At 37.7% G+C, this 15037-nt stretch overlaps 1 protein-coding gene across 4 annotated transcripts in view; it reads right to left on the bottom strand.

Moving 5' to 3' along the window:
• GCH1 (GTP cyclohydrolase 1) overlaps nucleotides 1-15037 on the bottom strand; it is a 54199-nt gene that overhangs the window by 19122 nt on the left and 20040 nt on the right. For all 4 annotated transcript variants that reach the window (XM_059055728.2, XM_059055729.2, XM_067028446.1 and 1 more), the window contains exon 2: nucleotides 8299-8408. In XM_059055728.2, coding sequence (XP_058911711.1) covers nucleotides 8299-8408 — 110 coding nt within the window. The remainder of the gene's footprint in view (nucleotides 1-8298; nucleotides 8409-15037) is intronic.

The following is a 15037-nucleotide window of genomic DNA, read 5'->3' as shown; positions in this document are numbered from 1 at the left end:
TCACAGCCTAGAACTAGGCCTGGGACGAACACAACGGAGAAAGGGACATGGCCTTGGGCTGCTGCTGAGCAGAGGTGCGGACACCTGCTTGGGTGGTGCCTGGGTTCACTGAGACCATGTGAGCTTCACCTGCTTCAGCAGCCACATGCTTTGAGACGGGGCATGCATTCAAGGGCCATGGAGCCTTACTGAACCTGACCCTCTAGGCTTCTGCTCCAACAACTGGGGAGCACACCCCACCCCGTGTGTGACAGCCACGGAGCAAAGAGGAGGCCCCACCCAACACCCAGCTCAGGCTCTGGACACACCACCAATCACATCCGCTATCAGGAGGATGACAGCCAGTACACTTTGAGGAAAGATGTGGCTGGCATGCATACCAAAAACAGCCCTTGTATCAAAAATACTGGACTCACACAGCCTACACAGGGACACCCCACATTAAAACACCCCTTCAAGACCACAGGAGATTATGAATTTAGGAGAAACAGTTAAGTATAATGAAAAAGCAGAGGAACTACTCCCAATTAAAAGGACAAGAGAAATCCCCTGAAAGAACTAATAATGAAACAGGCTCTACCAGTCAACTAGACCCCAAGTTTAAAATATAGGTAATAAAAATGCTAAAGGATTATAGATAGAAATGCAGGTCACTGTAACAAGGAACTAGAAACTATAGAGGAACCAATCAAAATTAGATAACTCAATTCCCAATATAAAAACCAATCTAGAAGCAATAAAACAGAACAAATAAGTGATCTGAGAGATAGAATAATGGAAATCATCCAATCAGAACAGCAGATGGAAAGACAAACAACAAAATGAAAGCACCATGTGAGAACTATGGGATAATATAAAGTGTGCCAACCAACTCGTAACAGGTTTCAGATGGAGAAAAGAGAGATCAAAAATGTATCAGAAATTATGGCTGAAAACTTTCCATACCTGAAGAATGAAATACATTCAGGTACAGGAAGGATAGAGGGTTCCAAACAAGATGAACACAAACAGACCCAGACCAAGATATATCATAATTAAAGTGCCAAAGTTAATGTAAGGATTCTAAAGGCAGCAGGAGAAAAACAGTCAGTTACAAGGGAACCCCCATAAGGCTAGCAGCAGATTTCTCTGCAGAAACTTTGCAGGCCAGAAGGGAGTGGCATGATATATTCAAAGTCCTGAAAGGGAAAACCCTGCAACTACCCAGCAAGAATATAATTTAGAATAGGAGAGATAAAGAATTTCTCAGACAAGCAAAAACTAAAAGAATTCAGCAATATTAACCCTACCCTTAAAGAAATATTGAAAGGTTTTCTCTAAATAGCAGAGAAGCAAGAATTTACAGGGGGACTTCCCTGGTGGCGCAGTGGTTAAGAATCCACCTGCCAGTGCAGGGGACACAGGTTTGAGCCCTGGTCTGAGAAGATCCCACATACCGTGGAGCAGCTGAGCCTGTGTGCCACAACTACTGAGCCTGTGCTCTAGAGCCCACGAGCCACAACTACTGAAGCCTGTGTGCCTAGATCCCATGCTCCGCAATGAAGAGAAGCCACCGCAATGAGAAGCCTTGTGCACTGCAACGAGGAGTAGCCCCCGCTCACCTCAACTAGAGAAAGCCTGTGCGCAGCAATGAAGACCCAATGCAGCCAAAATTAAATTAATTAATTTTTTAAAATGTTCTCAATTTTTAAAAAAAGAATCTATAGGATAGGGAAAAATCACAATAGGAAAAGCAAATATATGGGACCTCCCTGGTGGTCCAGTGGTTAAGAATCCACCTTCCAATGCAAGGGATGTAGGATCAATCCCTAGTCAGGGAACTAAGATCCCACATGCCATGGAGCAACTGAGCCCACGCTCCACAACTAATGAGCCTGTGTGCCACAGCCACAGAGCCTATGCGCTCTGGAGACTGTGTGCCACAACTACAGAGAAGCCCAAGTGCCACAATGAAGAGCCTGCATGCGGCAATGAAAGATCCCACATGCTACAACTAAGACCTGATGCAGCCAAAAATAAAATATAAAAAAAAGAAAAGGAAATATATAAAAGGACTGAAGATCACTTAAATAAGCCAGTAGATTAAAAAACAATAACTGAAGCACTGTGCTGTACATCTGAAACTAAGATGACATTGTAAATAATGTTTACATTATTTACACTGCAAAACAATCAAAAAAATTTGTAAATGCAATTTTAACTACAATTAACAGCAAAAGAATAAACATGAAGATGTAAAATGGGACATCAAAGCCATAAAATATGGGAAAGGAGAGTATTAAAATGTAGATCTTTTAGAACATGTTCAAACTTATATGATATGACTATCAGTTTAAAGCAAGTAGATATAGTTATGGGTCAACATACTTGAAAACCAGGATAACCACAAATCAAAAACACATGACAGATTCACAGCAACCAAAAAGAAAGGAACTCAAGCATAATATAAAAAAGAACCATCAAACCACAAAAGGAAAAACATAAACAGATGAACAAAGAAGAACTACAAAATCAAATGGAAAACAAGGTTTCAAATGGCAATAAGTACATACCAATCAATAATTACTTTAAATGTCAATGGACTAAATGCTCCCATCAAAAGACACAGAGTGGCAGACTGAATAAAAAGACAAGAAACTAAAATGCACTGCCTACAAGAGATTCACTTCAGGGCAAAATACACACACAGATTGAAAGTGAAGGGATGAAAAGAGATATTTCATGCAAATAGAAGTGACAAGAAAACAGAGGTAGCAATACTCATATTGGACAAAATAGACTTTAAAACAGAGTCCATAAAGAAAGACAAGGACATTATATAATAAAGGGATCAATACAGGAAGAGGATATTATACTCATTAACATATATGCACCCATTTTGGAATACCTAAATATATAAAAATACTAACAAAGGGAGAAAGTGACAGGAATACAATAATAGTAGGAGACTTTTAACACCTCACTGACATCAATGTATAGATCTTCCAGACAGAAAATCAATAAGGCAACAGAGGTCCTAAAATGACACTAGACCAGTTGGCCTTAACTGATATCTATAGGATGGACACTACATTAAAAAAAAAAAAATTCTTTTCAAGCACACATGGAACATTCTCTAGAATAGACCATATACTAGGTCATAAAACAAACCTCAACAAATTTAAGAGGACAGAAATTATTTCAAGCATCTTTTTTGACCACAATGGTATGACATGAGAAATCAACCTCAAAGAAAAACAGGAAAAAACAAAACAAAACACATGGAGGCTAAATAATATGCTATTAAAAACCCAATAGGTCAATGATGAAATCAAAGAAGAAATCAGAAAATACCTTGTGACAAACAACAATAAAAACACAACCTTAGGGCTTCCCTGGTGGCACAGTGGTTGAGAGTCCGCCTGCCGATGCAGGGGACACAGGTTCGTGCCCCAGTCTGGAAAGATCCCACATGCTGCGGAGCTGCTGGGCCCGTGAGCCATGGCTGCTGAGCCTGTGCGTCTGGAGCCTGTGCTCCGCAACAGGAGCGGCCACAACAGTGAGAGGCCCGCATACCACAAAAAAAAAAAAAAAAAAAAAAAAAAACCCACAACATTACAAAAATCTATGGAATGCAGTAAAAGCAGTTCTAAGAGAGAAGTTCATAGCAATACAGGATTTCCTCAAATAAGAAAAATCTCAAACAACCTAACCTATCACCTAAAGAATTAGAAAAAGAAGAACAAACAAAACCCAAAGTCAGCAGAAGGAAGGAAATCATAAAGATCAGAAAGAAAATAAATAAAATAGAGATTTTTTTAAAAATAGAAAAGATCAATAAAACCAGGAGCTGGTTTTTTGAAAAGATAAAACAGACAAACTTCTAGCCAGGCTCACCAAGAAGAAAAGAGAGAGGACCCAAATATACAAGACGTGAAAGAGGAGAAATAACAACCAATACTGCAGAAATACAAACAAACAAACAAAAATCGTAAGACAATACTATAAAAAATTGGACAACCTGGAAGCAAAGGACAAGTTTCTAGAAACCTATGGCCTGCCAAAACTGAGTCAGGAAGAAAGATAATTTGAACAGACCAATCACTAGAAGTGAAACAGAATCTGTAATAAAAAATTTAAAAACAAAACCTCCCTGCAAACAAAAGTCCAGGACTTGAAGGCTTCACTGGGAAAATTCTACCAAACATCCAAAGAACTTACACCTATCCTTCCCAAACTATTCCAAAAGATTGAAGAGGAGGAAACACTCTCAAATTCATTCTAGGAATCCACCATCACCCTCACACCAAAGACACTACAAATAAAAGAAAATTGCAGGCTAATATCTTTGATGACTATAGATGCAAAAATCCTCAACAAAATGTTAGCAAACTGAATCCAATAATACATAGAAAGGATCATACACCATGATCAAGTTGGATTCATTACAGAGTTTCAAGGATGGTTCAACATACAAATCAATGTGATACACCACATTAAGAAAAGGAAAGACAAAAACCACATGATTATCTCAATAGATGCAGAAAAATTATTTGACAAAATTCAACATCCACTCATGACAAAAACTCTCACCAAGGTCGTAGAGGGAACATATCTCAACATAATAAAAGCCATTTATGACAAATCCACAGCCAATATGATACTCAACAGTGTAAAGCTTAAAGCCTTCCTATTAAATTCAGGAACAAGACAATGATGCCCACTCTCACCACTCCTATTCAACATAGTATTGGAAGTCCGAGTCACAGCAATCAGATAAGAAAAAGAAAAGGTACCCAAATTGGAAGTAAAAAGGTAAACTGTCACTATTTGCAGATGACACGGTTCTCTATATAGAGAACCCTAATGACGCCACACAAAAACTATCAGAATAAAAGAAATCAGCAAGGTAGCAGGATACAAGACTAATATACAGAAATATGTTGCAGTTATTTACACTAACAAATATCAGAAAGAGAAAGTTAAAAAATTCTGTTTAAAATCACATCCAATTAAAAAACAAAAAAAATACCTAGGAATATTTAACCAAGGAGGTGAAAGACCTATACACTAAAAACTATAAAACATTGATAAAGTAAGTAAATTGAAGATGATTCAAAGAAATGGAAAGATATCTCATCCTCTTGGATTAGAAGAATTTATATTGTTAAAATGGCCATACTACTCCAAGCAATCTACAGATTTAATGCAATCCCTATCAAAATACCCATGACATTTTTCACAGAACTGCAACAAGTAACACTAAAATTTATATGGAGTCACAAAAGACCTAGAATTGCCAAAGCAATCCTGAGGGAAAAGAGCAAAGCTGGAGGCATAACTCTCCCAGACTTCAGACAATACTACAAAGCTACAGTAATCAAAACAGCATAGTATTGGCACAAAAACAGACACAAAGATCAATGGAATAGGATAGAAATCCCAGATTTCATGTGATGAAATCAAAGAAGAAATCAGAAAATACCTTGTGACAAACAACAATAAAAACACAACCTTAGGGCCCAGAAATAAACCCATGTACTTATGGTCAATTAATCTACGACAAAGGAGGCAAGAATATACAATGGAGAAAAGACAAGCTCTTCAAATGTGGTGTTGGGAAAGCTGGATAGCTACATGTATATCAATGAAATTAGAACACTCCCTCACACTGTACACAAAAATAAACTCAAAATAGCTTAAAGACCTAAATATAAGACATGACACCATAAAACTCCTAGAAGAGAACATAGGCAAAACATTCCCTGACATAAGTCATGGCAATATTTTCTTAGATCAGTCTCCCAATGCAAAAGAAATAAAAGCAAAAATAAACAAATGGGACCTAATCAAACTTAAAAGCTTTTGCACAGCAAAGAATACCATCAACAAAACAAAAAGACAACCTACCTAATGGGAGAAAATGTTTGCAAACAATGTGACCAACAAGAGGTTAATATCCAAAATATACAAGCAAGTCATATAACTCAATATTGAAAAAAAAAACCAATCAAAAAATGGGCAGAAGGTCTAAACAGACATTTCTCCAAAGAAGACACACAGATGACTAACAGGCACATGAACAGTGTTCAACATGTTAATTATTAGAGAAATGAAAATCAAAACCACGATGAGGTATCACTTCACATTGATCAGAATGACCATCATCAAAAAGTCTACAAATAATAAATGCTGGAGAGGGTGTGGGGAAAAGGGAACCCTCTTACATTGTTGGTGGGAATGTAAATTGGTGCAACCACTATGGAGGTTCCTTCAAAAACTAGAGTTACCATATGATCCAGCAGTCCCACTCCTGGGCATATATCCAGAAAAGATTAAAACTCTAACTCAAAAAAATACATGCACCACAATGTTCAGAGCAGCACTATTTACTATAGCCAAGACACAGAAACAACCCAAGTGTCCATCAACAGACAATTGGTTTAAGAAGATATGGTACATGTATACAATGGACTATGACTCAGCCATAAAAAAGAATAAAGTATTGCCATTTGCAGCAACGTGGGTTGACCCAGAGAATACAATACTAAGTGAAGTAAGTCAGAGAGAGACAAATATCATATGATATCACTTATATGTGGAACCTTAAAACTAATACAAATGAATGTATAGACAAAACAGAAACAGACTAATAGACATAGAAAACAAACTTATGGTTACCAAAGGGGAAAGGGATAAATTAGGATACAAACTACTATACATAAAATACACAGGTAATAAGAATTTACTGTATAGCACAGGGAACTATATTCTATATCTTATAATAATCTAGAATGGAAAATAACCTGAAAAAAAAATACACACACACACACACACTCACACACACACACACACACACACACACACACACACACACACACCTACAGCTGAATCACTTTACTGTACACCTGTACACTAATACAATATTGTAAATCAACTAAAATTAAATTAGTGAGTTCCCTGGTGGCCTAGTGATTAGGATTCTGGGCTTTCACTGCCATGGCCCAGGTTCAATCCCTGACCAGGGAACTGAGATCCCACATGCTGTGTGGCTCGGTAAATAAATAAATAAATAATAAATAAATTCTTTCAGAAAATTAAAAAATAAATAAAAATTTAAAAAAGAAATGCATCTGTGCACCAAAAGAATGCTGGTAGCAGTATTGTTTGTAATAGCCAAAAACAAAAAAACCACCACCAACAACAACCAAAAAACCCAAACAGAGAGAGAGGAAACGATACAAATGTCCTCCAAGAACAGAATAAATTGTGGTATGTTTGTACAGTGGAATTATATATAGCAATGAAAATATAATGACAGGCAATAACATAACATCAATGACTCTTTCAATATGGAACAAAGGAAACTAAACACAGAAGAGTACATTCTATAGACCCCACCTATTTATATATAGTAATTGAAAAACAAGCAAAACTAATCAATCTATAATGTTACAAATCCATATACTGGTTACCTGTGGGGACAAGATGGCTTAGGGATTAACAAGGGGCACAAGGTGAGCTTCTAGGACACTGATAATGTTCTAGTTCTTGATCTGTGAAGTAGCAGGAAGTACCCTAATGATCTGTGCATTTTTCTACGTTTCACTTCTATAAAAAATGAAAAAATACTTTAACAAAAAAATATGAAGCAAATGTTAACACGTGAAATTTAGGTGATGGGTGTTTAGATATTCATACTACTATTTCCTGTAAGTCTTCTATTTGAAAATTATTAATAAAAAGTCAAAATAAAATAAAATTATGATATGGGGGGAGGGAAGAGAAAAGCGCAACTCTTGGTAACCCACTTGTTCTCAAAAGTATGTTTAACTACAGCAAACTAGATAACATTATCTGGCTCACAGATTCATTTTTCCTAAAATAGAAAGGGTTGGAAACAAATTAAACCCACTAATACTATAACCTCTGCCACAAGAAATTCTGCAATCATTACTGCTCATGTCATATTATACAAAAGTATATCTTGGATCAAGTCAAAATAAAGGGCAAAGGTTTTCAGAGCCTGCAGCAGCTACCTAAAAAAAAAAGATGGTCTTTAATCTCATTATTTTAACCTACTAACATGGTATTTACTGTGAAATGCTTGCCTAGAGGGCCTTCTGCTACTTTGTTTTTATTTTGTTAATTTCCAGCTATTAGATTAGTAGGGTTGATAAAGAGTAAATGTTTATGTGTAATTCTAAATATCTGAGATATTAGTAGTTAGCAGTTGACAATTTAAAATATAATTATCCTAACTTTAAAACTGTCATTGTGCTTTTAAACACTGTTAGGAGACAACATAGAAAAACTTACCTTTCCAACAAATGGAACTAGATGATGTTCACACATGGAAAACATGTCTATGTCCTTCACAATCACCATCTCATCATGATCTTCATCAAATATAGCATCATTTAGGACATCTGAAATCAGAGGCTTGCTTTAGTAACGTTTCCAATTATAGTAAGATAAAGAATAGAAAAGCTAACACCCTGTAGGTACCTGTAAATTGACAGTCAACATAAGAATGTTAATCCTAACTAAACTATTAATGGCATGCAAATTAAAACTAGTTATTTTTCTCCCACCACATTAGCAAAGTCTTTTTCTTTAAATGGTGGGGAAAATCCTTATGATGTGGTATTACATTAAAAATGCAGGATTACCAATGTATTTGTAGCATAGGAGAGGGAGAGAAAAAGAGGGAGGGAAGAAAGGAGATAGATTATGCAAAACAAAAGAGTGGGTATTTCTGGTGATAGGAATGGTCTACTTTCACTTTCTTCCTTACATTTTCCTGTACCTAACACTTTCTCTATAACAAATGTGTAGAAAACTATATCTGAGAAAAAACCAATTCTCACCTCTCTGATTTCTGAAGGTAGATCCAGATACCCATAAACTTGACCTCTGTTATTACCACCCCAAATAATTTTCTATTCTTATAAAATTTTCTAGTTATTGTATGCAAGCATCAGACTCATACTAAACAGCTGCCTTCCTCCTCCCTTCCTAAGGAAATTAATTCTATAGTTTTTATGTGTGTGCCTGTCCAGGTTGGCTTTGGGTGATGAACAGTGTCTTGTTTAACCTGTGGACTCTGTCATATACGGCCAGGCTTACAACAGACATTTAGAAACAAACTTTATTTTTAAAAACTGCACTCGTATCTGAACAGCTTGGCAGACTAGATACATTCAAGTCATCTAGGTATGTGATTTCAAGGATTTGGGGATACCCAATCTACACAGCATGAGACAGAAGGGAGGAGATGAACAGAGCTTTGTAGCCACCTACTGCTATTTCCCCTTGGAAAGGCAGGCTGCTGAGTGAGTCACAGGGAAGATGTGCAAATGTCCACCCACACAGCCTGACCTTCAGTGGCTCCGTTGCTACCAGAAGAGAGGCTCACAGATACTGAGTTATCATTTAACCACAGTTGTCATCCACCGATTTAGGCCATTCAGAGACACATTTGACTGTGTAACACAGCAGTTTTTAGTGTGGTAAACAAAAGTGAACATGTGGGGCTTGGACACACAGATAAACATGACACCCTGGTTAAGAGAGGCTAAAAAAATCCAGGGAGGAGAAGGCTCAGGGTCATGCTTTAAGTAAATACTCCTCCAAAAGCAGTTTTCTCTTCTGAATACTCTGTCCTAACCTTCAGTCCTATTTTTGAAAGAAGTCTAAAAATAGATCTGCAGTGCTCCCCAAAGTATCTTGGAGTTCTCCATGATTTTAATGTAATGTTACTGCCATGCACAGCTGACTAAAATCTTTAGTCACACAAGGAATCTTACTGAAAGTAAAAAGAAAAAAATTTTTCTTAAAGAACAAAAGAGATTTGTCAAATATAGGAAGTGTTCATTTGTTTTCTCGGGCAAAAAATGAGAGCATCCCCATTCTAAGCTCTAACAACAACCATATGGCACGTGTTAAATGCTGGCCCTCAAGTTAGGCTTATGTCAGCATCTGGCTCCATTGCTAACTGCTGAACCTTGGGCAAGACACTCCCTCAATCTTCTAAGTTATAAAATGGGCATGAAAAAAGTATCTACTTCAAAGAGGTATCCTGAGGATTAAATGAGATCATCCACTTGTGTTTAGAAAATATGCAGGTGGGGTATGCGATAGATAATATTATTACTATTACTATAATTAAGATTAAGAGAATTGCTAAACTATGTTCCCATGCACATTGATGTACACCAGGATTTAAAAAGCAATAATTTGCTTCTAAGGAACAGACTGCAAAAAAGGAAAAGTAATAAATTTACTATGGAGAAACCTGGCAGACACTACTTTAATCAAATAATTAAGGTTAATTTTACCAGTAATAAGACATACTGATATCATGTAGCTCCTGACATAAGACCATGAGAAGGGCACATAACCTCTGTGGAGTTCTTCCCCAAAATCTGTAACTGCAGTCTAATCACCACACAAATTGAGGGACATTCTACAAAATACCTAAACAAGAACTCTTTTTTTATTTTTTTTATTTATTTTTTTTTGCGGTACGCGGGCCTCTCACTGTTGTGGCCTCTCGGGTTGCGGAGCACAGGCTCCGGACGCGCAGGCTCAGCGGCCATGGCTCACGGGCCCAGCCGCTCCGCGGCATGTGGGATCCTCCCGGACCGGGGCACGAACCCGTGTCCCCTGCATTGGCAGGCGGACTCTCAACCACTGCGCCACCAGGGAAGCCCAAGAATTCTTTTTCAAAAGACGTGGAGGGAATTTCCTGGTGGTCCAGTGACTAGGAGTCCGCATTCTCACTGCTGTGGGCCTGGGTTCAATCCCTGGTCAGAGAGCTCAGATCCCACAGGCCACGCGGTGTGGCCAAAATAAATAAATAAATAATTAAAAAATAAAAAGACATGGAAAGACTAAGGAACTGTCCACGCTAGAGGAGACTAAAGACACATGACAACTAAAAGCAACAGAAAAACTAAAATCCAAATAAAGCCTGTAGTTTCGTTCATAGTGTTGATGATTGCACCATGGCCGCAGGAGATGTTAGCATTAGAGGAAGCTGGGGAAAGGGTATATACAGAATCTCTCTTACTATTTTTATCATTATTCTGTAAGTTCAAAATTATTTCAGAATAAAAACTTTTAAAAAACACAACAGAGGAACTTCCCTGGTGGCGCAGTGGTTAAGAATCCACCTGCCGGGAGGGAGGGTGACAAAAGAGGGAAGAGTTATGGGAACATATGTATATGTATAACTGATTCACTTTGTTGTAAAGGAGAAACTAACACACTATTGTAAAACAGTTATACTCAAATAAAGATGTTTAAAAAAAAAAAAAAAAAAAAAAAGAATCCACCTGCCAATGCAGGGGACACTGGTTCAAGCCCTGGTCCCGGAGGGTCCCACATGCCGCGGAGCAACTAAGGCCATGCGCCACAACTACTGAGCCGTGCTCTAGAGCCCACAAGTCACAACTACTGAAGCCCGTGCACCTAGAGCCCATGCTCCACAACAAGAGAAGCCACCACAATGAGAAGCCCGCACAGCGCAACAGAGTGTAGCCCCTGCTCGCTGCAACTAGAGAAAGCCTATGCTTTCTCTAGCAACAAAGACCCAATGCAGCGAATACATAAATAAATTTTTTAAAATAAATTAATTTTTTAAAAAACACACAACAATGCCCATCAACTGGGATATATAAGCAATGGAGCACTACTCAGCAATAAGATGGGATAAAATAATGATACATGTACTAAGATGGTTGAACCTCCGAAGAATTATACTAAGTAAAAAAAGTCAAAGACATACATGCATAAAAAACTATGTGAGATTCTAGGAAAAGCAAATATAGTGATAGAAAGCAGACAGAAAGTTTACCAGAGACCACAGAGGTGCGACAGAGGATTGGCTGCAAAAGGATATGAAGACATTTTTTTTTGGTTGATGGAAACCATCTAAACCTTCGTTGTACTGGTGGCTATGCAACTGTATGAGTTTGTCAGAATTCAAATTGTGCACATAAAGTTGGTAAATTTTATTGAATATAAGTTACACCTTAATAGAGCTAACTTTAAAAAAAACTGTGGCATACAGGGACTTCCCTGGCAGTCCAGTGGTTAAGACTCCACACTTCCACTCCTGGGGCCACTGGTTCTATCCCTGGTCAGAGAAGTAAGATCCTGCGTGCCGTGCAGTGTGGCCAAAAAAAATAATAAAAAACAAAATAGTTTAAAAGCTGTGGTATATTATGAAACCTTCTGTGTAAAAGTCAAAAGGAGATATGAACATATACACACATATATACACTTATCTTCAAAAGGAAACACTAGAAGAATAAATCAAAAAGCAAATAAAAATGATTACCCACAAAGGACTAAAAGAACAGGCAAAAAGGGATATGATAAAATGAGACATCTTTGAATAAAATTTGTTACATAATTTTGACTTTGAAATCATGTAAATGTTTTACACACTCAAAACTAAACTAAAAAGAAAACAACTAGCGACCCCATACATTGTGATGCTTTGTGTGATAACGGAGCATTGATGCTTTGCCTATATCCCATTTCATTAAAATGGACCCAGACTATAAACCTGACCCAGCCTAATCATTTTTCTTCAGTAATGAAGTCTCCCTGCTATATTTATTTATGTTTTGCTCCAGCATATCTGAAAGCTACCATCTGTGGCTAATAAGAACAAAACACTATCAGGGATTGGTTTAATTTCCTGTCTGTTATCAGCAGCAAGGAGGTAACCCTGGAAACAAGGATTTATGGCATTCTATTTCCTACCGTTGGTCATAACCAACAAAAGAAACCAAAGCCACCTCCAAAAGTTAAAGGCCTATCTATAACAACACCACACACAAAAAGTATAAAAGTATACCTTCCTCATGTCATTAATGACTAAGCAATGACAACAAACAACCCTGCTGGGCAGCCATCCCTCAGGCATTTTGTCCCTTCCTGAAAGTGCATTAAAGGCAGGCCTACAAATGACCCAGAGTAAGTATTTCAAGCACCCTCTGAAGCAGACGTTCTGACTCCCCCAGTGAGCTTGTTAAAACACAAATCCCTGGACCCCACCCCCAGAGCATCTGATTTAGGAGGTTTGGGTGAGCCTGAGAATTTGCATTTTTAACAAGTTCCCAGAAGATGCTAATGCTCCTGGTCTGGGAACCACACTTTGGGAGCCGCTGTTTTGAGGTATTCCATGTTCTGTGCTGCTACACAGAACCTTTACACCTTGAAAATGCTCCTACTGATACATCATATATATTAAGGAACACAGACCTGTTTCTGCTGGGGTAAAAGGAAACTCCTAGGGCAAATTCCACACAAAAGGAAAATTATATCTAAGGAACTTTCTTTTGCATGAGTGGTAACAGTAATTAGCACTATCCTGGATGTTTTGCAATCAGCACGAAAAATTAGAGATCTCTGAGGAAGTCAGAATTGCACAGATGATCCATCTTCCTGGAGGACAGCATTTAAAGACAATGGAAGAAGACCTGGAATGCTGAACATGCATCCATCCTAAGGGACAGGAAAGAGAGAATGGGGTCTGCCTACTGGTTTTAAAATTAAGAGAGAACAAGACGCAGAGAGTGAGACCTAACAAGGCATCAGGCCTCTTCGCTCTTGGCTGGAATTAAATCAACTCAAGGGGCTAACAAAGATAAGCCCACCTGATTTAGTGGAGAAAGATCTGAATCACTGGCCCAAACACTCTAACATTAGAGCTGCCTCAACCAGCATAGAGTACTTACTTCATTGTATTTCCTGGTACCCCTGTTATCTGTGCTGATTTCTCCCAATCTTGGAGGTAAGTGTTGTAGCTGAAGGCTTTGGAGTTTCCACACAGTACCCTACACACCACGCACAGAGCCAGAGCTAAACAGAGATCTTCCATTTTATCTAATTAATATCTCAGTCTTTACCCTGTGATTTACTTCCTTAAAATGGAAGAGACTCCAAAGAAACTCATGTGGCCAAGGGGACGTAAGAATTCTCATTGCAACATTATGGGTAATAACAAATATTAGGAATTTAAATGTGCATCAGAAGAACAATTATATATCTTACTTAGAAAAGCGGTAAAACCATTAACTAAGGTATCTTTTCCTTGTGAGTAGCAGTAACCTTCAACCAAGATGTGTGCTTGATTATCCTTTGTCAAAATCACATATGTACTGACCTCCCCGCTTACTGCTTCAGAACAGTTCTCAAAGTTCTCTGAGAGACTGTCTCTCAGGTTATAATCCTCAGGTTGGCTCAAATAAAATTTTCCATTTCTTACTTAGATTGACTATTGATTAATTTTTTTCATTGACAAGAGTATGTCCATTTAAATGAATTAGAAACAATACTACCTGTTGTTTGTGGACACACACATAAAATGAAAGTATAAAAATAGGCATGAGAGTAAGAGATCAAATTCAGGATAGTGGTTAACTCTGCAGAAGGAGGCTAGTAGGATCAGAAAGAGATAACTATGAGCTTTATCTGTATTTTTTAGAGCAATTATAGCAAAATATTAAGGTTTGCTAAAATTGGATGAATGTCGGCTAAATTAGTTCTTTATACTTTTTCTTGTATATTTGAGATATTTCATTAATAAAAAGAAGATTTTTTAAACTGAGGAGTTCATACACATGCTGGTGTTTTGTTTTTTTCCTGAAAAAAAAAGCAAGCAACTGAGGTTACCCTTGCACAGAAGGACTGGGACTAGAGAAGGATTCCACAGGAAAGACACAGCCTGCTTCAAACAATGCTGCAAATGCCTTCAGAAACCTCCCTAAATCACACTCTGCAATTAAAACAAAGGCTTCTGCCCTGAGTGTGGCACTGAAACTTTTTGCTTTCTACCTCCTGTTTGAAAAGTTTGTCCTATGAGTAAGAGCAACATTAAAACAAATTAAAAGAGAAAAGAAAATCACTATCTCTGCTTTCATTTCAGTCATGGTAATACACCTCTTGTTAGTATTCCCACAGGAACCACTTTTTGCACTTAACAAGACAGAGCTAACATTTGTAAACTGGCCAAAATAAGCATGAACCCCAACATTCCGCA

This window comes from Kogia breviceps, chromosome 3, assembly GCF_026419965.1.
Source record: "Kogia breviceps isolate mKogBre1 chromosome 3, mKogBre1 haplotype 1, whole genome shotgun sequence".
In the NCBI taxonomy this organism is placed as follows: Eukaryota; Metazoa; Chordata; class Mammalia; order Artiodactyla; family Physeteridae; genus Kogia; species Kogia breviceps.
This window is presented reverse-complemented; position numbering and strand designations above follow the sequence as displayed.